This window comes from Haemaphysalis longicornis, unplaced genomic scaffold, assembly GCF_048455015.1.
Source record: "Haemaphysalis longicornis isolate Haplotype H1 unplaced genomic scaffold, Haemaphysalis longicornis Haplotype H1 scaffold_2, whole genome shotgun sequence".
Taxonomy (NCBI): domain Eukaryota; kingdom Metazoa; phylum Arthropoda; class Arachnida; order Ixodida; family Ixodidae; genus Haemaphysalis; species Haemaphysalis longicornis.
In genome coordinates, this window is record NW_027526295.1 from 214,630,146 (window position 1) to 214,657,220 (window position 27,075).

Genomic DNA, 27,075 nt, shown 5'->3' on the forward strand with positions numbered 1-27,075 from the left:
TGCGATTTTTCGACCTATTTTTCCGGAAAAAATGTGCGCGTTAGAATCGGGTAAGTACGGTACTTGGATGCACATTTTACAGAGACTCACTCAACCTTGAGTGCCCTCGCAGCGTGGCACAGCCGTCAGTTGCGCTAGGTTGACGGGCCCTCAAAAATCCAAAACTCGGTGTACACTGTTGATTTATATATTGAATCATAGCCAAGGAACGTAGGAACAATTAGTATATCTTAAAATACCTGAAATAATTTTTAGTCTCGGTAAAAGTGCCGATTTGTGTTTTTCATATACAGTGGAATCTCGGTGATACGAATTCGGTTGATACGAATTTCGTTGTGATACGAATTTTCGAAATTCCCCGGCCAAAATGCATTGTGTGCAATGTAAAAAAATTCGGATGATCCGTACGCATTTATCACTCCGGTGCGGGTGATACGAACGCGCGAGCAGACGACTGCGGCGTGGACGGGAGGCGGGAGTGTTAGTGCGGCCGTGCGGCCTTGGTTGTGCGCGGGCACAAAAGCATTAGTCCTCCCCCGTTGACGGTAATCCTTCTCGTGGGGAGGTGCTGTTCCGAACGAACCGAAAGTTTCGCCCTCTCGATGCCTGTTCTTTCTCCCTCCCTTATTTTATCTCCCGCTGCAATCTCTTCTCTCTGTACCTTTCGTTTCCGCTGGCTGCAGCTCGGGTGCCTCTAGCTTCCTTTTTTTTTTTGTATTATACTTCTTGATTAAACCGCGGCAATCAAGCGTTCCCTCAATTCTGACGGCGAATACCCTCGCCATTTTGCCTTCGCATTCCTCGCTTACGTCTATGCCCCGCGCTCTACCTATCCAGTTGTCGCCTTGCCGTCTTGCCTGCGCCACTTGCGCGTCGATTATGTTGAAGCGTGAACCGTATGGAGCGTTTTCTGCTCACGAAAACACGCCGCAGGCGCGCTGACGCCGCCGCGAATACCACCTGCATGCTGCGCGCGGCGGCAACATGGCGGCGTCACCGGCCACGAAGTGGTGCGGTGTGCGGGTAGCTCGACCGACCGCTTCTGATCGCTCTTTAAGAAGCCAGTTAAGAAACAAATGAAGTTGCTTGTACAGTAAAGCAGCTGATAATGTGGGCGAAAACGACACTACAAAGCATCGTCCGTGCGCTTAGGGAAAGCGCCGATCAAACATCCGCATCCGCTACCGTGGTAAGCCTTAACATCTCCGGCGGGGCCGGCGGGCTGTCCGGAGCGCTTTCAAACTGCCGCCGTGAAAAGCGCGCCTCCCCAATGGAGCAAGTCGGCAGGCTACCCCCACTGCCGTGCGCGTAGCGCATCATTTTCCGAGCGAGGTAGAATCTGACGCAGGCGTGAAAATAACGCACGCGCAACGCCGACGCGCACGAATTGCATGCCGTTCACGCTTGTGTTCGTGAGCGTGCGTCACGTCGGCGATGAGCGCGCGTTCTTTTGACGCCCGTGTCGACGATTTCGCCCCTGCGTCAGATGCTACCTCGCTCGGAAAATGATGCGCGGCAGTGGGAGGAGCCTGCCGACTTTCGCCAATGGGGAGGCGCGCTCTTCAGGGCGGCAGTTTGAAAGCGCGCGCAGCAGCTGGCTGTGCCACCTCCGCGGCGGATATTTGGCGCGGATATTTTATAGTGCAGTTTTCTCCAACACTGTCAGCTCCTTGTCACCGCATGAACAATTTAGTTTACATCTTGAGCTGCGTTTTAACAAAAGGTTAGAAGCGGTCGCTGAAGCTACCTGCACCTCTTCACGCAAGAGCCGACGCCATGTTGCCGCCGCCTGCCGCATGCGCGGCACATTTCCATTTTTTCTCGTTTTCTGATGATACGAATTTTCGGGTGATACGAATATTTTTGCCGCCCCTTCAGATTCGTATGACCGAGATTCCACTGTACGTTTCTTGGGGGTTTTTTTCTGATTACTTGACGAATAAAGTGTAAGTAATTGTACCTTTAACAAAACTGCTGCTTTGTGTTTGGAAGAGCAATCTATAAGCTACAATTTCTTGCATAGCAAGGCTACATGTGTCCAGTAGCTCAAGAGAAAAAAAAACGTTTTGTGGAAGCACTTAAAATCGGCCGTTTTTCCGCCGTAACGAAAGAGTTAAGGGGCTGTGTCCCCCCTTGAGGGTGGGTCGACGTATGCTGACGTAAAGAAAATCTGGCACAGCATGTTAAGCGCTAAATTCAGTGCTCGCATGATTTGAAGTTAGTCCATGCCCTTTTTGTTAAAAAACATTTCCCTCCCCTCTGCTTCCACCAGCCTGAAATTTATGATGAACTGAGCAGCACACTGTTCTTGCATACTAACTTGTTTAGGGCTAGCTGATTTCGATGAACAGTTCATTCTCTGGCTCCTGAAAACGTTTTTCATTCGGACACAATATAGTACAAGGCGCAAACTCAATATGCCTGAATGCTTGGCAAAAAAAAAAAAGGCCCTGTATTATGCACAGCTTTCTAAGGTACAACAGAGCATCAGCAAAAGCGAATAAGATCAAATGGTTCCGCACCGTCAGTCCTAGCCTTTCCGCCACCTCGGCGGCCATGACGCCGTTGCTATTCCCTGGAGCATCTTTCCTGTGCCCTGGAACAAGCAGACACAACACACTGTTAATGCCAGGCACATGTATGCAATTACAAAAGAACTGCGCCCCTGACAAACCTCGCACCAAAGAGGTTTTGAACTCACAAAACCTGACTTGTCCACAAATCCTCTCACCTTTAGCAGCATGCAGAGCAGCCCACTGAGTGGCTAAGAGAAGTCACCTGATTGACTCTGCAAGCTCAGCAGGAAACGTAAGCAAGCTAGCTCATTGGCTGCGGACTGAAAGCTGATACAGTGTTGACTGCTTATAACATATTTCTTGGGAGGCACGAAATTCTACACTATAAGTGGTACCCCACTATAAAGAAAACATGCACGAATACAACCATATTGCAAGCTACCTTTCTATCATTGTTTATCATGACTCAAACGAATGCCACTTAAATAAAAAAATTAAGGCCACTCAATGCAAATGCTGTCGGAAGTGCAGAGCAGTGATTCGCCATAATGGGCTGGGCTATAGTGCTGTTATCTGCTCACTGCTACCACCCAATGCAATTCGAATTTCCTGCCTTCGCAGTGCTCATGCATCCCCTGCCTGAAACTGCGCCAGCAGGAGTTCTGTTCTTCTTGTGCTTGCTTTTCCTCCAGCACGTGCTGGCATTGCACTACCACTTTTTTTCACTTACTAACGTAAAAACCAACCCAACGAGCGTTCCTAACTAAATGAATGCGGGCGCCGCCAGTTAATTTAGTATAATTGGCCTCAAATGTACCTACAGTTTTCTTTAGGCTAAACAATGGGGAGATGTATGACAAGCGCCAGCGGTTCACGAGTTCCAAACGCTTATGACTATATAAACCACTCGGCTTTCGAAGCCTCTGGGTTATGCCGTGATGACAGCCGCTACGACGGAACGCCGTGTGGCTCTACTTGGGTCCAGCGAGCGAGCTACGACGACAAGGCGCGCCCCTAAAGTGCTTTGCACTTAACACTGAGGTGCGGTCTTCATTTCATCTTTTTTTCCCTGCATCAGCATCAGCCTCTGCTGCACGGTCTCACAAACCATAAGTGCAGCTTTTACAGATACTTTGTGTTTTGAGGGACCTGCATTTTTTAGTGTCCAGGAGAATGGATGGAGCAGAGAGGCAAGCAGCCAGGCTTATGATGGCGAGACAAAGTGATAAGAACACGAGCCTGATTGCTTTTGTTTTTTATTCCGCGCAGGCGGTTGCTGATCAGCACAAAGTACAGGCACTGGAAACCTCTGGCATTGTGGCTCTCTATCTCCAGATGTTCGAAAAGGAAAAGGGAGGTTGCTTCTCTGCCCAAGGTTCTAACAGAAATAACTTATCCCTTGCGCAGGGGCTGGCTATCTTCAGAGGTGCGCCAAGAGCAAGGGCCGTTGTGGTTATCGCGCGAGTGCAAACGGAGCACACGAACTAAAGGCTGCCTATTTTCTTATTTTCTGTGCCTAACTTAGAGGAGAGAAGCGAGCACGGGCTACGTCGAATGGCTGAATCCACCTCCTTTCTTTTTTTGCGACCATAAAACGATGCTGCATTTGCATTGGTTGATCAGCGCACCAGCCAAAAAAATGCACTATAAACGGTATTGTGCTTGGAGCAACCACATTATATGCGGTACGTTTACGCATTGAGTTGAATGGGAGGCCTACCGGTGGCCAGGGAAACCCGCGTTATATCTGGTCCCGCACTATAAGCGGTTACGTTATAAATGGTCTACACTGTATTCCGGTACACTTAGCTTATTATCCTGTCAGCAACCACTCTTCTCAAAAGCTAAGCGCAAAGCAGGTTGCGACATTCTCACAAAATTTCCCTCAGCATGTATCACACAACGATAGGGCTTATAATGCTTTTTATATGCCCCAGTTAAGTAATCATGTTCACGCCATTATCATTAAAGGGACCCTGCAACTTTGAGCCGTGCAAGTAAACCTGCGCGACGCTTAGCTTACACTACCAGAAATACCTGAGCCAAATAGTACACGTGCACGTGAAGCGGTGAGCGCGCAAATCGCTGTGAAAGACGCGGAAAAACCAACCGCGCTCTCTTCAGTTCTCCTTATATGGCCTCAGCGACGACATTGAGGCCATGGCTGTCCGATCGGTTGTCACTGGTCAACTTCGCGGCTAATTTTTCGCATTTCCTGTGACGATCCGCCGTCGTCGGCGCTGTGTACGAACCTCTTCTATGCCTGAACCTGTAGGCACAGTTTTGCCATTTCTTTTGTGTTTTGAGTGCGCGCGGAGTTTGAGTAATGAGCTCAAAACTTCCCTTTCAACCAGACCACTCGACAACAAACGTTTATTGCTTCAAAAACGTCCTACCAGTCCGAGTGCGGGCTTCCGAGCAGGCACCTATGCCTGCTTTTTTGGGCACCAGACCGGAAATAGACCCCTCCACGTTTCGGAGAAAAGGAGAAAACTCCCCGGCCTGTGATATATAGAAGGCCGCGGAAGAGAACGCTGCGAGCCGCGCCCCTCTCCGGGAGAGAGCGCGAAGCTTTCGTCGCGTTGTCCGCGGTCGAGTTTAGAGGGAACGATTATGCGCGATTTCTCATTGCGCGTAGTTTCTGTGATAGTGAACGGATTTTCATAATTCTTGCGGGAGGAGATTGCTGGGAAAATAGACTTTACCCCAAAAAACATTTCTAGTAGTCGATGGTAAGTGCTGCAGGGCCCCTTTAAATTACAATAACATCCTAAATGGACATTAACACCTATGCCCCTTGACACTAAACACCACAGCAAAAATTATAATGACTGAATAACTTCCAGCTGAATTTGAAGCAATGCTTCAATAATGATGATTCACTCCCAGTACTCGTACGACATCAGTGTTTCATCCTTGAAAGCACAATCCGGTTTATCACCCCTCTCTGTTCGCCGCCGTATCGCCACCCTTTCCCTCTTTCATAAATTTTTTCATTCTTCCCTCAATGCAGCTCCTTACATCCTCCCCCCGACATACATTTCACACCGCACAAGCCATCCACTTCAAGTGCCCTGTTATCGCAACAGAACTGCCACTTTTTCCGCTTCTTTTTTTCCCCGCGCCGTCACGGATTGGAATGACCTTCCCTCCATTGTTTCAACCACCTGCCCATCATCCTTCATTGCAAATGTTACTAATCACCTGCGCTGCGAAAATTAATGTGTTCAACTGTTTTCTTTTTTTGTGTATCCACCCCTTATGTAATACCCCCAGTGGGGTCCTTAAAGGAGCCATGAAGAGAAAATACAACTTCGTTTAATTTGAAAGAACTAGGATTCAGTATCTCACTCAGCTCCATTACAGCCAGAAAAGATGTTTTTTAACGAAAAAAAAGCAAAAAGTATTTAAAAACTTTCAAATTTTGCGCCACAGTGACGTGTTATGAGCAAGAATGACGTCATACGGGCCAACAATAAAACATAATTTTCAGTGCGTTAACTGCACGTTAGCATTCAAGTGATGCGGTCAAATGGACCTAGAGGCCCCATTACAGGCGTCCAGTCATGTGTCGTCGCGACAGGTCAGTTAGGCGGCCGCCAATCACACAAACAAGGTTCCGTGACGTCATAGAAAAGTTGCGGGAAATTGGCTAGGGGGTCGCGACTGCTTCACACGTTTTCTTTAATATCTCCGTTATTTGTTCGAAGATTGCGATGATATTGGTATCATTGTTATCAGGACTAAGCGCTCCTTCTAATAAACCCAACTTGTATTTTGTCTTCATGGCTCCTTTAAGCAAATAAAAATGAAATGAAATGAAAAATGATGTTCTTTATTTGTAAGAAGGTTGGCTCTGGATAGCACGCAAAGCTAGACAGAAAGGCTGCCGCTTGTACACTGGTGCATTTGCTGGCACCGAAAACTTGGGGTTACAACAGGTGACAAAGTAAATGAAGTTTTCTCAAGCCAAAAATGTTCAGAGGAGGTCAATCATGAAGTATTTCCCCTTTATAGGTCAGTGGTGGAACTGGTTCTACAACTTGCACTACCAGAAGCGGAAGGCAGCTCCAACTTTCACTTTCCGCAAGAGCAAGGGAGGAAACGCCACCGGCTCACCATCAAGACCCGGTCGTTTCCTATCTGGACTGGCAGGCTTGCCAGGGGCACTCCGAGGGGCTGGTGGCGGTTGGCTGCCCTCATTGGTGGGGCTTCTCGGCTCTGTCCTCTTGGGTAATGTAGGCATACCTTAGATGAAAAAACAAACAAGCGTAAGGTGGCAGTTAAGATTACGCACACTGTGTTGCATAATTTATTCTTAGGTGACTGCCCCCATAAATAATGTGTGATACAATGCATTCCATACATGGACAATGTGGTACTGTGGGGACTGTGGTAATTGAAACTAAATTTGTTATTTATGCACCAAATCTAAGCAAACTTGGTGCACGAGTACAGTTGACTATGACAAAGACAAAACAAAAATCAGTTTGTAGCTATCTTGTATAGTTTTCAAGTTATGAATAATAAAGCTTAATAAAGAACTAACAGAACTTAATCAGAATAACAAAGAACTAATAAAGCGTAACTTTCTTTGACATTTTGTGCCACTATATTCACCAAGATGTATTGTGTGCAATAAGGATGTTTATCTCTATAGCCTCAGTAAACACTAACAAAAGTAGCATAATATTCATGCCCTATTCAGCGAGTCAAAAAAATAAGTGTATGCTGAAAATTTGCATACAGTCGAACCCCGCAATAACAAAACCGCTGAGGAAAGCCAAAACCTTCACTTTTGTGGGAATTTCGTTGCTGCGAGAATGAAACATGAATGACAGGAAAAAATTGCTCGCAAACTAAATACGTATTTCCAGAAGTCAGTTACATTATTTTGAGAGCCTTACCGCGTGGCAAATTCACACCGCAGCTCTTACACTACAAGTGCCTCACCGCTACTCATCTTGTCAAACGCATCCAAATCGTCCCGCGCATTTGACTTCTCTGCACATTTTTCACCTTGGTATTTGGCACCGGGCATGCTCGAGCAGGCAAGAGAAGTCCAATTTCTTCTGTTGACTAACTTTCCCAGACAGTGGCACCTCGTTGTACCAATGCTGTTCACAAAACCAAGTGAGCACCACCTTGATGAAGTCCGAAAAGGCTGCAGCCATCACTGTTATGTTTTGGGGACGTGAACTATGCAAGAGTGATGGCCTTGCTTTTCAAAATGGTAGAGAGTGAGCTGCACATGGTTCCAAACTCATCAGCGCTATCCTCCCTTCCTCCACTTGGGCTAGTGACTTGGGCAATGATGGCTGCCTTATTTTGTAGCAATAAAAACTCCCGCTTTTGGGCTGCCGGAGGCATCTTATCGAAAGCAAACATGCCGATCGCCACACACACAATGCACGCACGCGCGCTGCTCAGCGGTAAGGTGGTAGCCTAGCCTGAGCCGTGCCATGAGCCACCATGTGTCGCCCCTTTATTGTGTCCCTGTGAGGCTGCTTCCATGGCCACCTGCTGCATGGTCCTTTTTGTAAACCAATAAGGCGGCGGCCATGCAAGCGGGCTGTGGCAGAAGATTGTGCAATTTGAGTCCGCAAAAAATGCATTTGGGCACCTTTTGGACACCGCTAGCCTCAAATTGGTAGATAGCATGCCGACCAGACTTGTGGCAAATTTCAATAATGCGGGATCACTATACACAAACATTCCGTTACTGAGAGATAAGAAATACATGGGATTCTATGGATGTTTGCCGGGAGTCTGAAAATATTGTGTTGCCATGGGAATTTTGGAGTCATGGCAGTACGTTATTGCGGAGTCTGACTGCACACTCTTTAAATTTACTTACTGCTACACAGCCCTCAAAGAATTAGACATGACAACCTCTGCAATTACTCGATTGTAACGCGCACTTTTTTTCCCAAAAAATATGTTCCACAATGAAATGTGTGTTAGAATCGAGTACTGGCCAAAACAGTGCTAGTGGTTACTTATCATTAGCAGGGCAACCATAATTGCAAGTTTGCACAAGCAAAGCTTCAAGGATTGCGAGGACTGTGGCAACGCCAAAATAGCAAAACAAAAAAGCAACCTTGGTTAATGTTTCCGTGTTCACAGAAGGCATTACCCACTACAACAACGCAGGCACACAGAAAAAAAAAAAAAAAATTACCCCATCTTCCCGTAGGGGAACCCTGAGTAGTATGCGAAGCAGCCATGGGGTCGACTGAAGTTCCCATTAGTTTTCAGTTCGTCGTTTCTGTTGACGTTCAGCTTCGCGTGCCTTCGTTGTATCAGTAGCTTCTTGACGTAGTTTGAGAAGGACATAAGGCGCGTTCGTAGCACATGCTCCCGTCTCGGTTTGTAGCGCAGTGGGAAGAGCGCCACGTACCTCCCGTGGTGGCCAAAGGGTCGTGGGATTGAAACTGGGCGCCGCCTAACTATTTCTTTTATTTATAGTGGACTGCGCTGACGTCAGCCCAAATGCTGACGGGGCTGAAGAGACGCGCATGCTCAGTAGAATGCGGGCGGCGGACAACGACAATGAGGGAGGGAGGGACACAGCCCCGAGCGTGAGATGCTTCGCATCTAAAAAAGAAAGATGCACAGGGGAGGCACTTCTATCTCCCATGGGGGGGGGGTGGTGCAGGTATAGTGAACTGCAGTGCGAGAGTGTTATCTGCAATGTGCAAAGGTTGCTCTACGATGCTTCATGAGCCCTTCTTGTGTTGATAAGAATTCAAAAGAAGCTATAGCAGATGGCCAAGGTAGAAGACGGAGCAGCGAATGTACACAGTACCATGCAGTGCACTCCTCTCTACAAAAAATTCCCGGTCCGTAGCAACCTCTCAGTGAACAGTTTCTACATTATTTTTAGTTTCTGCAATTTGAGTTTAGAATGCCACTCAGAGTGCACAAAGCTCCTGTGACAACAAAGCGACGAGAGCAAAAAACTGCAGAAAAGCCAGCTTTCCAGGACAAAGCTTACAACAAATTTCACGAACATGACAGGCTGAAATGGCAGAGAAATACGTTTGTACTCACTTAGCTGATGGCTGTACACGCACCTAGCCTCATTCTAAAGGCTACAGCCATAGGTTGAGTACAGGTAGAAATAGACGGCCATCACCACGCTTTCTGACCTTGCCGTCTGATGTTTCCACTGTAATCTGCTTTGTGTGCTGCACAGGGCAGCACTTTCTTCCCAAAATGCCACTCACCAACAGACTCACCAGGTTCTTCTTTGGAGCTTGCCGGTTCCTCAGCTCCTAGACGACCATTTTGAGAGGGCTGACTGCTGTCTTCGGAAACGTTGGCAGGGTTTGGCGCTGTCGATACAAGCTGACTACTCCCATCTTCGGGAGCATTGGCAGGGGATGGGGATGTCGACACGACCTGAGGGTGCACCACGGGAAGCAATGAATGATAGCAGCGCAAAGTGTAAGTGCTTGATTAAGGCGCAGAAAAGGCAGTAAGTAAGTGTGCAAATCATCTCCAATTTCAGCTTAGGGTGAAGGGATCCTGCAATCGTGCAAAGATATACAACTTGGCTTTTGCTTTTTGTCTTTAATGCAAGCGAATCCCTACGATAGACTGAGGAATTTTTTGAGGCGAAGCACCTTAGGGGCTCGCGCTGTGGGCATCTCCTGTCGTCTCGTGTAATCACAGTGCTAAAACACTGGACACTCGTTTTCCAGTACGTCGCCCTAGAACGTTTTTCCATGGGCAAAAACGCGTACTAAAAGAACACGCCGGGACACTCGTTTTCCAATGCCTCACGCTAGAATGCATGCCGCGGCGTGTGACACAAAGGCAACTTACGGCCAATCTGTCTCTCATTTAATTGCTTAAATCCGGTTCAACGCAAGAGAGGGCGCCACCACCTCAGCAAGCGTGCGATTGCTCCTCCCACCAGCACTTCTCCGACGCCCAATCAGCGTGCACCATGTGGCAAGAGAGGGACTTCCAATCTCTGAATGCACTTACACACTGCATGCTCCACCCCTCCCCAGGTTTCACGTTAGTGAAGCTGGCCCGGCTTTTTGCTGTGTAACTTAAAGGTTCCTCATGCATGCAAAAACACATACCAATGTAGTCAAACTCTTAAAGGGACACTGAAGACAAAACCGAAGTAGGTCCAAATAGATAGATTGGCATCCCCAGAAAACAAACATACCAGTCTCTGGGGCAGTACCCTTAAAATAATCCCGTAAATGATCAAGAAATGCAGCTACCAGTTGCCCAGCAGAGATGATATAAACGGCAACTGAGCAGATGTGCCAAGGTTACGTTATGAACAACGGAACGAGAAGTGCACACACAAGCTCTCAGAGAAACACGTAAAATATGGCTTTGAACATTAACTTTCACAACTCAAACAATTATAAATGTACAGGTGTAATGCAAGCTATGCCGACATTCACAAGCTCCCAAAGCTGCGGCGCCAGCAGCGGTTGCAATGGTTATTGCAGGTTTAGCATAGTCACATGCCTGTTACCTCCAACTGTACGTATACCAAGGCCGCGTAACGTAAGCCCATCTGTTGAGCTGTAAATTTGAATGCCTTTTTCGAGTTTTCGGATGAAAATGCACATGCACGCCTGCATAGTAATAGAACGCAAATGCACACGTACATCGGAGTACGCAGGCTCCGATATCCCGCTAGGCATTGGACGTGGCTACAAGCCGAACTAACAGATGACATCATGTATCAAGCCAAGTGCACCAAAGCTACTAAAACCAGACTATCCATAACTAAATTGTGAAGCACATCGGCGTCCCTTACATCGTTCTCGCTGCGGTTGCACTGTCCGCTAGACGTTTTGTAGGTGCAGTAAAGGGATGCGCAGAACATTCACATTGTTTAACCACCATCGCACGTCCCGTGCGGCACCATGGTTGGCGCACACACAGCAGCAGCTTGCGGACATGTAGGGCGGGCAAGTTGTTTTGTTGTATGCGACAAGAGCGCGACAAATGGCTCCTGCGGCCGTGATGACTCACTTGGTAGGTTTTAGTTTTCCTGCTAGACCCTACCACTGTCTCACTCGCTTCCGGCCTCTGTTTACATCACGCAAAGCGTCATGAAATGGCGCGAGGGATGGAATGCGTTTCCCAATTGGTAATTTCTCGGCAATTAAAGCCTCTTTCACTGCCGAATGAACACTGAGAGGCAACAGGAGGGGCTGCTGTCATCACCTCGAGTTGTAGTCCAGGCTGAGCAGCCACTTCCACCTGATGGCAGACGATCGCCTGGTCCTGCAGCAGGCAGGGGGCTTCCTCGACAACCGTCTCCCTGCTGCTGCCCCCGTTGTCCCCCACTGCGACCACAGGGAGAGAGAAATGGGTCACAGTCAGCCCACAAATGATCATGGCACTTTGTTTCTGGGGATGCCACGTGAACATGATTGATTGATTGTAGGGTTTTAACACGCTAACGAAACGCAGGCAATGAGGCGTGCCGTAGTGGAGAGCTCCGGATTAATTTTGACCGCCTGGGGATCTTTAACGTGCGCCAAAATCTCGTACACACGGGCGTTTTTGCTTTTCGCCTCCACCAGAAAAGCGGCCGCCACGGCCGGGAATCGAACCCGCGACCTTGCGCTCAGCAGCGCAACGCCTTAGCCACTGAGCCGCCCCAGCGGGTGCCACGTGAACATGGCCCTTACTAGAACTGTCTCCTGTACATGACAATCTGTTTCAAATTAATAACTGAGGTGATCAAAAATTGATTTGTCAGCTCGTTTCAGACAAATAAAATGCTTTTTTTTTTTTCAAGGTTCCATGCACAATTATTATGCAATAACATACAGGGGCCGTTTGTGAAAAAGTATACTGCGGGCCTACACACTTGGTCCACCAAGCTTCCCCTTTTTTAATGCTGCTACAAAAGTGGGAATTGTCACGCAAATCGAATTAAAAAGGCATGTATGAATTTTTTTTTCTTTTTATAGTCCATGGGCAGTCTGTGGACTGCCCACAGATTGCATCTCGGGCAATTCGCATGCGGCCCGGGACTGATGATCAAGGAGGCATAACACTTTTAAGAAAAAAGCGTAAGACAGCATTGTCGGGTCCATGTGCCACTCACTTAGGTTGTGTCCGTCTCCCAGCAGAACGGCATTGTCGTCCAAGGGCACTGTGTCGACAGCCACCTCGACTTCGGCCGAGGGCACGGCCTCCTCGCCAACAACGAGCAGTGGTGGCGTCGGCGGCTGCTGACTGCCCCTGCCATCTCCTTCTCTCCCTCCTCCTCTCCCTCCTTCCTGCTGACCCTGCAGGATGCCGGCTGCCTGCATCACCTCCGCCAGAAGGGTGCTGCTGCTGCTGCCCGCCCCACTGTTGCCGGCACCGCCACTGCTGCCGCTGTTGCTGCTGCAAGTGCTGCTGGCCTCCAGCGAGGGCTCCAGCGGCTGAAAGAGCAGGGCACAGCACCGGTGTGAGATCACCATAAAGTACTGCAGTCTACAATCCAGTTAGGGCACAACACCGAAAAAAGAAAGCATAGAATGGCAACAGAAGACCACGATGACATACCAGCTCCCACCACGGAGCCCTTGATGGCTTATCTGTAAAACACGGCTCCCGCGTTGCCAGCAGAAACGCTGTTATTGTATCTACTTGTACAGCAAACACACTCGCATGACGAATGCATGCACGAGCCACCAGAAATACAAAATGATGCACGCTCATAGCTCGTATTTACTGGCGAGGCACGCATGCAGGCAACCATGTGAGTGCGCTGTCACTGGTTACATCGAGCTCCACGGGATGGCGGTACTTGTCCATGCTAAGCATATGATGTGTGTTGGACGTTCCAAACTCTACCCCACCAAACACAATATAATGCTTCGACAGCAATGCGAGTGCGATTAGTAACATCTCTGTAGACACTACCGCTGAGAATCGGGTTCAAACGGAGCAGATGACGCACGCCAGTATTTTTTTTTTTTTTTTCCTGTGGTGTGCAGGCGCAGTGGCACAAGCCGCGCCATGTCCTTGGCGCCTCAAGCATGTCCATGGCCATTTCTGGTGTTGCCAAGTGAAGAAATTGACAGCTTAACTTTTCAGTGAATACCAGCGATACAGCAGTACACGAGCTCTGCTGCAATGATTAACTTGAAGTGGCAACATCCAACTTGGCCCTGCACTACCGACGCCAAACAGCCAGCACCTAATAGGGACTTCACCTTTCTCATAAAGGTGGCAGGTGGCGGCAGGGTCCTGACCGCGGTGTCCCTGGACACCCGAAGGAGAGGGCTGGAGCACTGCTGGGTGTGTGGAAGCGAGGTCTTGACCACCGTCACAGTGCTCGGCGAGCCTAGGGCTACCTTGGGTCGGTCTTGCCTCTGGAGGTAGGCGATAGACTCCTGCAGGGCAACCACACCAGTGCTCTAACCAAGTGGCCCAGATTAAAGGGTGGAAGGGGAAAAAGAGACTGCATTCGAAGCACAAGTGAGGACAAGATAAACAACATCCTTTAACTTTCGTTAAAGTCCTAGTTGTATTGGTGGTAGCCATGTGCAGCAATGTGGGTAAAATCCCGACTTAGCCAACTGCTGCCTATAGCCTGACATACCGTAAAATAACAATGGCCCCCACCCTTGCAAGCCCCTCCCCCACCCATAATCTGAGTATTTGTAGTTTTTGTGTACTAGTGAACAAGCGCTCCCCCCTCCCGCAACCACTCTCTGACGACCCAAACTACCGAAACCGAAACTGCCCAGGAATGCTTCTGGCTACGATTTCATCTAATCCAAAATCATATCCAAGAACGCATGACGTTATAAATTACACACACGCTCACCATCTTGTTATTGCCGTTTGACTGTGCCGAACGTGCTCGTGACATGCATTCGTATACAGTTAAGAAGAAAATCAAAGTTGTGGAATGGTCGAACATAGGACGCCGAAAGACAACCTGCAGAAGCTGTCACAACAAGGTGCCATCTACTTTTCTTTCCAAAGCATGGGCCACTGTTATGGAGGAGACGGTCGCACGCTCATTCAGAAGGTGCGGAATTTCCAATGCACTGGACCGTTCTGAGGACGGCGAGCTGCCTTGCTGACATCGGCGCTGCAGCACCAGAACAACGTGAGAGCTTGCAGAGATAGTGCCTAGGTCTAGCCTTTGGATCCAACTCGGAAGACTCTTTTGGCTTCGAAGGTGATTAGAGCGAATGTCCTTTAATAAGGCTTTTAGTTGCACCATCTTCTTTATTAAAAATGTGTTTCTCTCCAATGCACTGCATTATTAATTTTTAGTTTTTCTTTGGGTGGGGGTTTCCCGCATCGGGGGAAGGGGGCGGGGTTTGCTCGGTATTTTACGGTACACCTTCATTTCGTTCGAATAATTTCCTAATGGAAATAACCCTCATGGAGACTTTAACGCGAAATATACGCAGCATGCTGGACGACACTTTGCCAGCAGTTTGCAGTAGTTCGCAACAAAGCCGTCACTAACAAGACTCAGTAAGTATAATTTGAGTGGCCTCTGCAAATACAGACATTTTAACTACAAGTACAGCTTTTCTCATTTCATGCTCATGTCAAGCATGCACTTGTACAGTCAAACCTCGCGATAACAAAATGCCATGAGTACAAAATTGCTGCGGAAGCGAAATATTTTCGGATCCCCGGTGAATGTCCACAGAAACCAACGTATTTCGTATCGCGCAGTAACGAAAAATTCTTGGAAAATGATCCTGCAATAACGAAATTCACTGCAAGTATGGTCGGCATTTTGTCTACCAACTTGAGGCTAACAGTGTTCAAGAAATGCTCAAATGCATTTTTTCCAGACTAAAAGTACGTAAACTGCCATGGTGCGCTAGCATGGCCGCCGCCATATTTCTTTCCAAAAAAGACCGTGGCCGTAGAGGCAGCCTCGCAGCGACACCACCACGGGGCGACACATGACGACTCACAGCACGGCTTTGGCTTTGGCTACAATACCCGGCTACCGCTGACCAGCGCATGCGCATTTGTCGTGTTTGTGCCAATTCACCCGTTTGCCCTCAATAATATGCCTCCGCCAGCCAAAAAGCGCAAGTTTTTATTGCTACAATATAAAGCAGCCATCATTGCCCAAGTCAGTGGCCCAAGTGGAAGAAGGGCGGATAGTGCTGACGAGTTTGGAACCGCCTTTAGCTCCATCTACTATTTTGAAAAACAAGGACACCACTCTTTAAGAGAGAGTTTTAGAAAAGAGGGCCCCAACGCTGTGGGTTTCCCAAGCGGCTTGAGGTGCCGTACTGCACATGCGCAGAACCTGAGCCATCCTTGGGGTTTGGGGTTTGCACTTACCAAACACGTTATTTTGCCGAAATAGCAGTGCAGCAAGGTTGGCCCCAAGAGGAGCTTGCGTTCTTTGCGTCACTCTCACAGCTAGCGAGACGGCGTGTGACTACAGCTGAAGTGAAACCTGCGGCTCATTTCCCCATCCACCCGATCAACTACGACAATCGCTGAGATTGTTTGTAGATTCCGTGCGTTGTTCGCAACAAATAGATAAACAAGGAAATTGTGAAGCATTCTCTGCCCTTGGAAATGGCCCGCACACATGCTCACCACACCTGCTCGCACAGCCCACAAAGCGGCTCAAACTGGCGCAGATACGGTAGCAACAGGTTTCTCACCGCTCTTCCAAATTGATCTTAAAGCTAAAAAGAAGTTCCACATGCGAGAAAGGAGATGTTGGCGTGGCGAAAAATTGTGCTAGGGATTGTTATCACCGATGATTTTAAAAGCAGCCATCAGATATCTGCCGCAATGCTAAGCCTACGCTGACCAGCCGCGGAGGTTCAACAGTCCGACGGGACACCGCGACACGGAAGGACGGCATTACCTGCGTGGAAGAATCAAAAAAGGCTACGGCAGATGCCTTGGTCACCAATCGCTCAAACGGCAATTGTAGTGAAAATAAAGTTCTACCTGCGGGAAAGGGGATCACAGTGCGGTTAACAGTTGTGTTAGGGATTGCCATTTGCAGTTGCACAGTTAGCGGCGATCAAATATCCACCACGATGCTAAGCCTAAAGTTCTTATCACCCGAGCTGACCCGAGCAACGCAAGCCGGTTGCGGGCTGTTGCGGACGCCCCTCTTCAAAATCTCAACGTGCACGAGTGCATTGCGTTAGGGTTCCTGTAATTTCTTGCGGGCCCCAACGCCGGGTTCCCCTATTCTATAACTGCCTAATGGTGCACGTACACAAAACAAAACAGTGATAGCTGCAACCTTTTTGGACGTCAACAAAGGGGTGCTCACTTGAATTGTGAACAGCGCTGGAAAAACGTGCAGAGAAGGCAAACCCACAGAATATTTTGGATGCATTTGACATGATTCAGTCGTTCTCAGGCACGCACGACAACTAGCAAGGAACAACTTCTTGTAGTGTGAGACGCGAGTTGTGAAGTTGCTGCTAGGTAAGGCTCGCAAAGTAACATAACTGACCTTGTGAAATTAATTTTCGGTTTTCGGACGATTTTCCTGTTGTTTAATGCTTCATTCTCGCACCAACGAAATTTTTGCAAAATTGAATTTTTTTGTTTTCCTTAGCGGTTTCGTTATTGTGGTGTTCGACTGTATTACAAAGACAAGTCCAGTTTGTTTTAACAGTACCTGGCAGAAAAGTTTGGCTTTTCCAAAGTCTGCATATATTGTTCCGCAGTACCCTACACATTTAGCCAAAAATGTTTTCCGTGTACTCCCCCAACTTCCCATTTTCTTCATGAAAAAAAAAAAGAAAATAAAAGTGCAAGCATTACGTGAGTAAATACAGTAATATGCAGCAATTAAAAAAAGTAAGAGAGAAAATCAATGCAAGTTGGAGGCAAGTTTTAAGTAGATGCTATGAGCAAGCAAGGATGCTACGTCACCTTGGATAGCCTATCATAACAGAGTGGCAGCTACTGAAGTTCAAACAATGCCGCCTGTATAATATTGCCTGTCCCGTAACCCGCTTCCCAATGGGATCAATAAGGACACCTAATTCAGCTGCTCAACCATCATGTGAAACATCGAAGTGGGTGTCCTGCCTTACGTCACCCCACTCGAGCTTGACACACAGCTTACCAAGCAGAGACCGAGAAAACATGAACTCGTAGGAGTGCCACCTCGAAAAGGCGGGGCGAATTCTGCACATTGTTTTTTGAAGTTTCCGCGAAGCGGCACTCCCAAGGAAGTGACTGCCTGAGACGAAGGCACACGTGAAGGCTAGAAGAGCATGAGAAAGGGCAGGAGGGAGCAACGGGAGAGCGTCTCTTCGGCCCTTTTTGGCTGATGCAACAGGCACCATCATACAGGCGGTGTTAGTTGAAGGATTTACGAACAAATTACGAGAGCAGACGCACCGTCGACTTGGTGAGGTGAGCAATGGTTGACGTGGACGGGGAAGAAGAAGTGCCGGCGGCCTGCTGAGCCTGTGGCCACACCTGGGCCTTGTGCACCACGATCACATTGGGCTTGGAGCCCTGGTGCAGGCCCACCATGGGCCGCAGGCCCAGGGTGGGGCTCTGCCTCTGGCTCAGGGATGACACGCTCGGCGTCACCGTCCGGCTGATGGTCCGCACAAGGCCGCCCGGTTGCGAGGACGCCGTGATCACGTTCACCACCCGTGGCTGGTTGCCTGCCGAACCGAGAGGAGGGGTTTTCAGAGAGAGGGAGAGAGCGAAGAACAGGAGCCGCCTGTTACCCGGGCTACACTGTATCGTGTGTGATAGCCGCAGCAAGCGCGTCAGCCCACCCGCGCGTGTGGAATGTTCTTGTCATCGCATCGCAGCGGCGCATGCTCGCTGTGCACTCCGCCCTTTCCCAATGTATGCCATAAAACTGTCCGCCGAATAAACCGAAAGGTTCTTCTCGTCAAGGCTTGGCTTCACTATCAGCGGCGGTCGCGCAAACACGAAACAACACAGGCAACATCGCAGAAATGCCCGACAGAATACAGACTAACGGCTACCCTATTCATTTGGGTGCCTTACATTTCTTTTTTACCTTGCCTCGTTCGGCAAAGAAAAAAAAAACTTTGCCAATTCCTTAAACAGCTCGGTCATAAATGCACAGGAGCTCCATTATCAGCAGTGAAGATGGAAGTTGACAGGCATTTAGGCCCCATAAAAAAAAAGGTGCAACTATTGGTGCAAACACTCAAAGGCTGCAAATATCAAGGGGTGAACTGAACTGACAGCCAAACTAAGGAGAGTGCAACAGTGTTAAATACCTGGAAAGAGAAGCCAAGCCCCCACATTTTCATGTAACATTGGATTAAGCACGCTAGTCGCAGCAGCCCTCAAGATAGCCTCAATGAAGTCTCCCTTTATTTGAAGTGAAATTTTCAGCCTGAAGTAGTTGTGCTGTGACAGTTCCTCAGGCAGGTCCCTCCTGTACCACCTCCCAAAGAACTTTAGGCTTTTGAAACGTCCACGTCTAATAAAGATGAAGGACTTCGTTGAGGCTATCTTGACAGCTGTTGCTAATAGTGTTCTCAATCCAACGTTGCACGGAAATGCGGAGGCTTCGGTTCTCTTGCCAAGTATTTTCTTAAGGTGCATGTACTGAACCACAGCTGCTTCAAAGGCTTACATAACACTAGCCAACAAAGAGGCGCAGAATGCACAATGCAAACACTAGTTTATCAGAAGGTCCAATTATCTAACAATGATTACTGATATAGTGTAGACTGCTTATAATGTATGTCGTGGGAGCCATAAAAATTGATACCATAAATGGTACAGTGCTACAAAAATAAAAGATGCGTTAATCCAACCCCGTCGCAACCTACCTTTCAATCATTCTTTGTTTATGATCACTCTAACAAAGACACAAGCTTTATTTCGTTTTTTTTTTTTTCCACATCAGATGCTGCTGCTGCATGGTCTAACAAACTGCAAGCACAGCTTAGTTTGTGTTTTGACGGAGCACGCCTGCATTTATTAGTGTCTAGAAGGACGGAGGCCACCGGGAGGAAAAGCCTAGCTTATGCCAGCAAGGCAACGTGATAAGAACCAAGCAGGATTTTTTTTTTTTTTTCCGCACCATTTTGCTTTCGTGACGCCAAAGACTGCAACGTAAAGGTAGTGGAAACCTCGAGTATCAGGGCTTGCTATCTTTTGACGTTCAAAAAGGGAAAGGGCAGTTAACTATCTGCACAACGTTCTAATAGAAACAACTTACCGCGGGTGTGGGGGTTAACATGCGAGTGCAATCGGAACACGTCAATTAAAGGGCAGTTATGTTTTTCTTTTATGCGTTTACGTTGGAGGAGAGCAGAGAGTGCAGGTTGAGTCCGATGGCCGATTCAATTTGTTTTTCTTTTTGCAACCTTAGAACGATGCCCCAGCTGCGTCGATCAATCCGTGGACCTGCCAGAAATCCACACTAGAAACGATACTGTGCTTCGGGCAACCGCATTTTAAGCGGAATGTTTGTGCATTGCCTCCTATGGGAGGAAAACCGGTCGCCCCAAAAACCCGCATTATATCTGGCTTCGCACGATAAGCAGTCGTGTTATAAATGGTTTACACTGTAGTAACAGCCACCGCTAAGCCAATCTGTTTCTAGCCTATCCTAAATAGGAAAAGCAATTCAATGAGCTGGTTCTGTCATTACACAGACCTAAAGAGCCGCTCCTTTCTGATTGAAACGGATCCTCCCGGAATACTGGTCCAGACAAGTCACTGGAGGAGGAAGAGGGGAAGGGGGGTGCTGGGTGCAGCAACCAGGGAGATAAAGGCCAGTGTGAGGCAGCAACAGCCATCGCGGCACGTACTAGTGATGGAGACGGTGGAGACCCGTGGGCCGAGGCTCAGGGAGCCAGAGGAGGATGCGGTCGGGACCGCACAGCCAGGGCCCGTCTTTGACACCAGCTTCGTGCTGGAGAGGGGCAGCTGGCCTTGAGCAATTATTTTCACCGCTGCAGTGAAAGAGAGAGGGTCAAGTAAAGATTCGTGAAGGAGAGGAGCCGCTGCCGAAGGTTCACTGCACCAGCTTGCTTTGAGACCCAATTATACATACAACCGCAGTTAAAATATGCTTCGGCAAGTCACTAGCCGAAGCCACGGCAATTTGCCACCTAGCTTCGCAATGGGTAATGTTTCGTAGTAACAAAACTTCCAACATGGCTAACATGTGACAGGAAAGATGTAACGGAGGGATAATGCCAACATGGTAGGGAGACACCTGAACATGTCACTACAAGCGACTGAGCAGCGCAAAATGCACACAGCAAGCAGCCACCAAGCTGTAGTTGGCATCCACAACTTAGAATGTTTTTTTAGAAAGTAGACATCACAGGGCACACGTCAGCTAATTGTCTACTATGAAGGCAGCCAACATTGGCATTCGGAAAATAAACCCTGAATTTTCCAGTGACTCTAGCCTTGTTGGATGGAGTTATTTACACTGCATTTTAAAATACAGTAAAATCTCGATGATTCAAACCTCGCAAGACCGCGAAAAATATTCGTATCATCTGAAATTGGTATGAACCAAAACAGACCAAAAAATTTTTTCATTTATTTCTTTCCTTACTTTCGCATGACGAAATCTGTGACGTTTTTCTGCTTTTTGTTTTTTAACCTCCATGTCACTGAGCTGTCCTTTCTGGACTTTCGTCTCCTCACTTGCGATGCCCAAGCTCACAAGAGCGTTTTTGCACGCAATTCGTGCGCGTCGGCATTGTGCGCGCAATAATTTCACGCCCACATTGGCGATTCTGCGCCGGCGGCCGCCTGTGCCTCGGGCAGAAAATGATGCGCGACGCGCGTGGCAGTGGGAGGAGCCTGACGACTTGCGCCAATGGGAAGGCGTGCACCTCAGGGCGGCAGTTTCGAAGCACTCGAGACAGACGGCTGGCTCTGTCGGAGATGTTTAGGCTTAGCACCCCGGCAGAATTTCATGGGTGCTTTCACTAGCGGCGAGGATGATGTTTTATGGCACCGTTTTCACCCTCATTATTAGCTCATTTACCACACAATAAACTTCGTGTGTGCTTCGAGCGGCATTTTAAAGAGCGGTTAGAAGCAGTCACTCGAGCGCCCTGCACCACTTCGCGACCGAAGCCGCCGCCATGTTGCCGCGGTCGGTCACACCCCACGCAGCGTGTGGGTGGTTTCGCGGCAGCGTCAGCGCACCTGTGGAGTGCGCGGCGCGTTTTCGCAAGCAGAAAACAACAGCCCGGCCGTTCCTGGAGAAAAAGTGACAAAGAGGGGAGAGAGAGCCTGTATGCTCGGCAGTCGGGCGCCTCGCCGGCTCGTTCGTATCATCCGCCGGGCCAAGCAGCTCTGTTCGTAAGAGCTGAAATTTTTCCCATTGCAAACAATGCGATTTCGCCGGGACTGATCAGAAATTCGTATAATCCCTAAATTCACATCATTAAGAATCGTATCATCGAGATTCCACTGTAATGCGTGCTTTCTAGATGTAATCACCAGCACGTCCTTCCCGCTCCTCATGTATTTTCACACATGTATGTCCATAGTAAACGAGAGATGCGGCCAATCCCCCAACCCTGGACTACCCTTGCCCCTCCATCTAGACCAACAGCGGGACACAAAACTTTGCATGATTTACTGGTGCTACCAAAAAAATGTTTCACATTGTCAGCTACCGCTGGTGCAGTCCTAAACATAGCCTCTTGAAATCCAGATCCACCTTCACGTACCCACATGGAACATACCCACATGGGGGATTGGCCATGCACACCATGTGCAGGGGAGTAACGGCTAGTTTGAATGCTTGCTGCCTTGCTAAGTCAGATGTTACATGAAACTTCTGACACTGAAATTTGGAGTCCCCTTGCATCGTCACTTTCATTTATCCTGACCCCCTCTAAAATGTCCCCCCTGAAAACAAGCTGCCAAGTTTATAAGAGACCCAAAAGAGAGAAAAAATTAATTGTCCAATTATTCTATCGGGTTAAATTCTAGGATGACAGGCTGTGTTTGGCTGATTCAAGTGAACTTTACAGCAATATTGATCGGGAAATACCATTTCCCTTGCAACCTTCCACTTCACCGATTAACTGATGTCTGCTTTGATGGCATACCTTTCTGAAAATTCCACACGGCAGCACTTTGCAGGTGGCGAAAACATTTAACTTGCATAAATTGCCCGCAAACAAACAATGCGACATCGCTGCAGTGGCTCGCACGGCTGCTATCAATGGCATGTGCCATGTTCTCTTCTCCCAAGTGTAACACATAAAATAAGGTCCAGACTTTCATTTAATGGTGAAAGCAAAATGAACTGCCCAATGCAGCCGCAATCACGAGTTCAACTAATTCCCCCCAGTGTCTCTTGAAATAGCAAAAGCGTCGCTGCCGTCAAGCAGAGCTTGCGGGCGGCAACTGCAGTCCCTCCGGTGTTCGAGACGACAGCCCAACAACCCAGGCTGTGCAGGGGCCACTCACTGCCTTCCTGCCGGTACTGCATGATGGCCCCCTTGGGCACCGAGATGGTCGCCTTCCCGTACGATGCCGACGACGGCAGGGGGCACGTGTGCTGTGGGGGCGGCAGCAGGGGGGCCAAGGGGGGCGCGTTGCGGGGGGGCGCACCCCGTGTTGGTATTCGCAACGGGAGCCGGGGATTCACTGTCACCGCCCGAGGCCGCAGGCGCACCACGCCGGGTTCGCTCGTCACCGAAACACCCACCGATGGCACTGCAGCAATGTGGGAAGAGCAGAATCCTGCCGCAAGTGTGGCGACAAACTCTGCAAGGGGGCCACGGAGTCTGCCAAAGAGCTACAGCCAATCCGCCTTTTTCAAGACGCCACTGCGCATGTGCGAAGCCCTAGCGGTGAACGCGAGAAACTGTTTGGAGGGCCACTGCACCATCCGTCTGCAGTGTCCACCGATACTCGGCTGAGGCCCATGCATCGTCGGCAACGTGAACTGCAAATATCTAGCCACCTTTGTGCCGTTCGAATGCAATGCCGCTTTCGTGTGCTGCGTATGAGTGCACCTCTCGAGCCAAGGGTAACAAGAAGGAGCGTTTTTTTCACTTCCCATCAGCTACGCTCGACAGGCAACGCCGAGAAGCCTGAATTAGGGCTGTGAGACGCCAGTCTGAAAATGGAAAGCGGAAGTAACCGCAGTTCAGTTTAACCGTGGTTACGAAACTTTAACCGTGGTTATCACAAACTGCAGTTTTGTTTGTTACACACGAAATTCCGATTGTGGTGACCGCGGTCACTTGGTTGTGAGCGTAACAAAAATAAATTACCGCAATTTTCACTTAACGAGAAAAAACAAAAGAGAAGCAGTGTAGACAAAACGAAATATTGTTAAAGCAGTCGCTTCAGACATTTGCTTCAGACCCAAACGCAACGCACTCACGTGCGGCGAGGAGAGGGGCTTTCCCAACTGCTCGCAACCGGCTTGGTTTGCTCAGGTCTGCTCCGTGTTGGGAACTTTAGGCCTAGCACCGCGGTGGATATTTGACTGCCGCTATCTCTAACTGCGAATTACAATCCATAGCACAATTTTTCACCGCACTAACATCAACTTTCTCGCATGTGGAAGTTCTTTTACGCGATCAGATTGATTTTGAAGAGCGGCGATAAGCTGTTGCTGCCGTGGTCTGGGCCGGTTCGAGCCGCTTGCAGTTCTGTGCGGGCAGGTGCGCCAGCGTGTTCACAGGCCCGGCCGACGTGCGCGCCGATCGTTTCCGTGTTCTGAAAATGCTTCATGATTGCCTGGTTTATCAATTTTTTTTTTCGGATGACGCGCAATTTACAAATTTAGCCCGGCTTTTGTCGTAGTGATCGTGTGGATCGGGAAACGAGCCGCTGCTGACGGGCAGTCGCGCTGCTTGCGAGAGCAACGCAAAGAATGCCAGCGCCTCTTGGGGGCAGCGTTGGGGCGCCCGCTATTTGAGAACCTTCGTCTCCTCGGAAAACGCCAGGTGATTTTTATTTATTTATTTATTTTTTTTTTCACCTCCACTGATGCGCCACCACTTGCATCCGAACTGACTTGCGCGATTTTGAGCACTGCGGCTGCGGGAACTGCGATTAGCGTGACTGAACTGAGGTGGCCAAGCTCAGTTTGCGTTAACCATGGTTAGCGGGGTAACTGCAGTTTCGTCTGCCATGTAACGCAGCAAACTGCGGTTTTGTCTAACCGCGGTTCGCTTAACTGTGGTTAACTGCGCCCGTGTAACTAGGGTATTATGGGTAGTCGACCGGGCCAAGTCTGTCCAGCCGTTGGTAACAGCAAGAAAGCCTCCCGGAATGAATTGTTCCCCTGGTGATTGCATGCTGATGCAGTTGCAGTCGTCAGGGGAAGTACAAGATTAAAAAAAAAACGACGACTAGGTGAGACGGAAAGCTATCTTCTCTTCGAACGTCAAAAAAAAAAAAACGCGCTCACGCCGAAGGCAACAACCACGACGCACCGCGCTAACCTTGACCTTTGATCTGCTTTCCGTCGCTACCTCAAGAGGGCGCCACACCGCAGTGAAAAAGGCGGATTTCTTCTGAACATTCGTGATAAAGTTGGCTCTGTTACAAGGCATTTTTTAGTTTCGCAGACCCCTAGTGATAGAAAGCTTCACTTTAAAAAAAGAAAAACGGCTGGTCCTACGCACCAGGGGCGGTGACCATAGATGCCACTGTGGTCATTGCTGCCGAAGACCCAAAGGGGGAGGGGGAAGAGTGGGAGCAGTGGCCTGCAGCAGCCAAAGAGGGCCCAGGTGGGCCAATGAAGGTGGGTGCCCTGCCCTGGTGCACAATGGGGATGGTGGCCGGTGCAGCCACCGTCTTCACCACGGGCACAGCCAGCGGCGGCTGCAGCAGGCTCGACGACACCGCACTGGGTGTCGTCGCTGCCGCCGTTGTTGTGGACACCAGAATTACCTGCGGAGAAAAGAAAGAGGGACGTGCACAACGTTGAACACACGTTTCCTGTCTCGGGGAAGATGTCAATGTACAATAGCCAACTGTTTTTTCAAAAATTTGAACTTGCTGGATATATTGGACTTTCCCGAGGAACCGCCAGTTGTCCCATAGGAGTAATGACTCACGGATTTTTCAAACCGCTCTTTTATTCAGGCTATTTTTCCTTCCCCTCCAGGTCCAAAAAATCGGTCGGCTACTGTACAGTCAAACCCTATTATAACAATCCCGGATAGAGCGAATTATGCTATATATCGAACAAAGAAAGATCAGTTACGAAAATACATGCGAAACATATTTCTTATAACGAAGTTCACATCTGATATATCGAACTCGGTGCGCCTAGAATTGCTGCCAAATGCATGGTCTCGGAGTGGCGATAGAGATGTCGATTGGCTGCATTGGAGATGTTGAGCCTCCCATGGAGCGACGTGACTACCGGCACTTTCCGTAACTGTTAACGATGCGACTGACTCACGATTAAACCCTCCCAGTCAGCGTGTCCGGACCAAGATGGAAGCATCAGCGAACTGTGGGAAGAGCCTGCCAACGTTCCCGATGTTGTGCTGAAAGGAGTGCCCTTCAAGGATTGCCTGAGTGCCGATGACAACGTTGCCCTCACTGTGAGCCCCTCGGACGCCGACACCGTCGCCAATGTCATGGCTGCTGGCGCTGCTGGAAGCACCGAACAGGCGGGGGATGTCGCAAGCGGAAGCCGTCCTAGGCTTAACGAAGCTCTTTCGGCAGTCAATGTGCTCCAACAATATTGCTTCGATATTGAAGGACACTAACTGCAGCTGATGCAAATGATGTCTCATGTAGAGAATGGTGTGCTAGTTGACGCCGCCAAAATGAAAGTGAAAACAAGAATCACCGCTTTTTGGGCAAGTAGGTAGTTATAGCGGAAAGTAGCTTTATTGCTTGCAATAAAGATAGTTTTCTGTATGGTAATGGCATACTTTATTATGTTCGTTTCTGCATGCGGGGATGGCAGGAGAAGGGGGGGTGGGGGTAGGGAGTCCCGCGTACTGCGAACTCGTAACAAAAAAACTCGTTATATTGGCGGCTATTTCGAACTATTGGATATATCGAACTAATCGTAGTGCATATTGCAGTTCGCTATAGCCGGGTTTGACTGTATACGCAGCTCTAGGTGGGCAGTTGTCCCTTCGAATTACTCTTAAGCTTTTCGTGCAATGAGATCCCCACTCATGGCGTTCGAAGCAGGAGGCTCAGAGAGATATCATGAGTCTATGCACATGCACACCACAGCTCTGCCATCAACTATGGAAATGCAACTGTCTTTACACACAATATTTTTACTTATTACGGCTAGCAGTTGGCATGCAAACACTTTACGCGCAATATTATACATTTTATGCTTTACATTTACCATTTTATGCGTACTGTTTTGCAAGTTATATTGTAATTCCATATGCGAGGCAGGCTTCAATAATCTAAAGGTGCTCAGATTATCAAAGAGCACCCACCTCATCCTCCTCCTTCCTCATCAAATTGCGAGACTAAAGACTTCTTCCTTGACTGCTCCACGAAAGCTGACAGAAGCACTGTGAAACTGCAGTGAAGTCTTCAAGAATTCTTCACATTAAACCCTCCAATGAATGCATCTGTGCACATGACTATCAGCTGGGCCAAT

General features: G+C 48.8%; 1 protein-coding gene across 2 annotated transcripts in view; it reads right to left on the reverse strand.

Moving 5' to 3' along the window:
- LOC144169878 (uncharacterized) overlaps positions 1 to 27,075 on the reverse strand; it is a 66,424-nt gene that overhangs the window by 17,081 nt on the left and 22,268 nt on the right. Inside the window, exons 8-17 of one of the 2 annotated variants that reach the window (XM_077699286.1) lie at positions 25,112 to 25,379; positions 22,935 to 23,183; positions 20,294 to 20,437; positions 17,877 to 18,151; positions 13,715 to 13,894; positions 12,616 to 12,937; positions 11,724 to 11,845; positions 9,758 to 9,920; positions 6,636 to 6,764; positions 2,523 to 2,596 (exon numbers count right to left, since the gene is read on the reverse strand). In XM_077699286.1, coding sequence (XP_077555412.1) covers positions 2,523 to 2,596; positions 6,636 to 6,764; positions 9,758 to 9,920; positions 11,724 to 11,845; positions 12,616 to 12,937; positions 13,715 to 13,894; positions 17,877 to 18,151; positions 20,294 to 20,437; positions 22,935 to 23,183; positions 25,112 to 25,379 — 1,926 coding nt within the window. Of the gene's footprint in view, positions 1 to 2,522; positions 2,597 to 6,635; positions 6,765 to 9,745; positions 9,921 to 11,723; positions 11,846 to 12,615; positions 12,938 to 13,714; positions 13,895 to 17,876; positions 18,152 to 20,293; positions 20,438 to 22,934; positions 23,184 to 25,111; positions 25,380 to 27,075 lie in introns of both variants that reach the window. The other variant, XM_077699285.1, reaches the window with a different exon arrangement.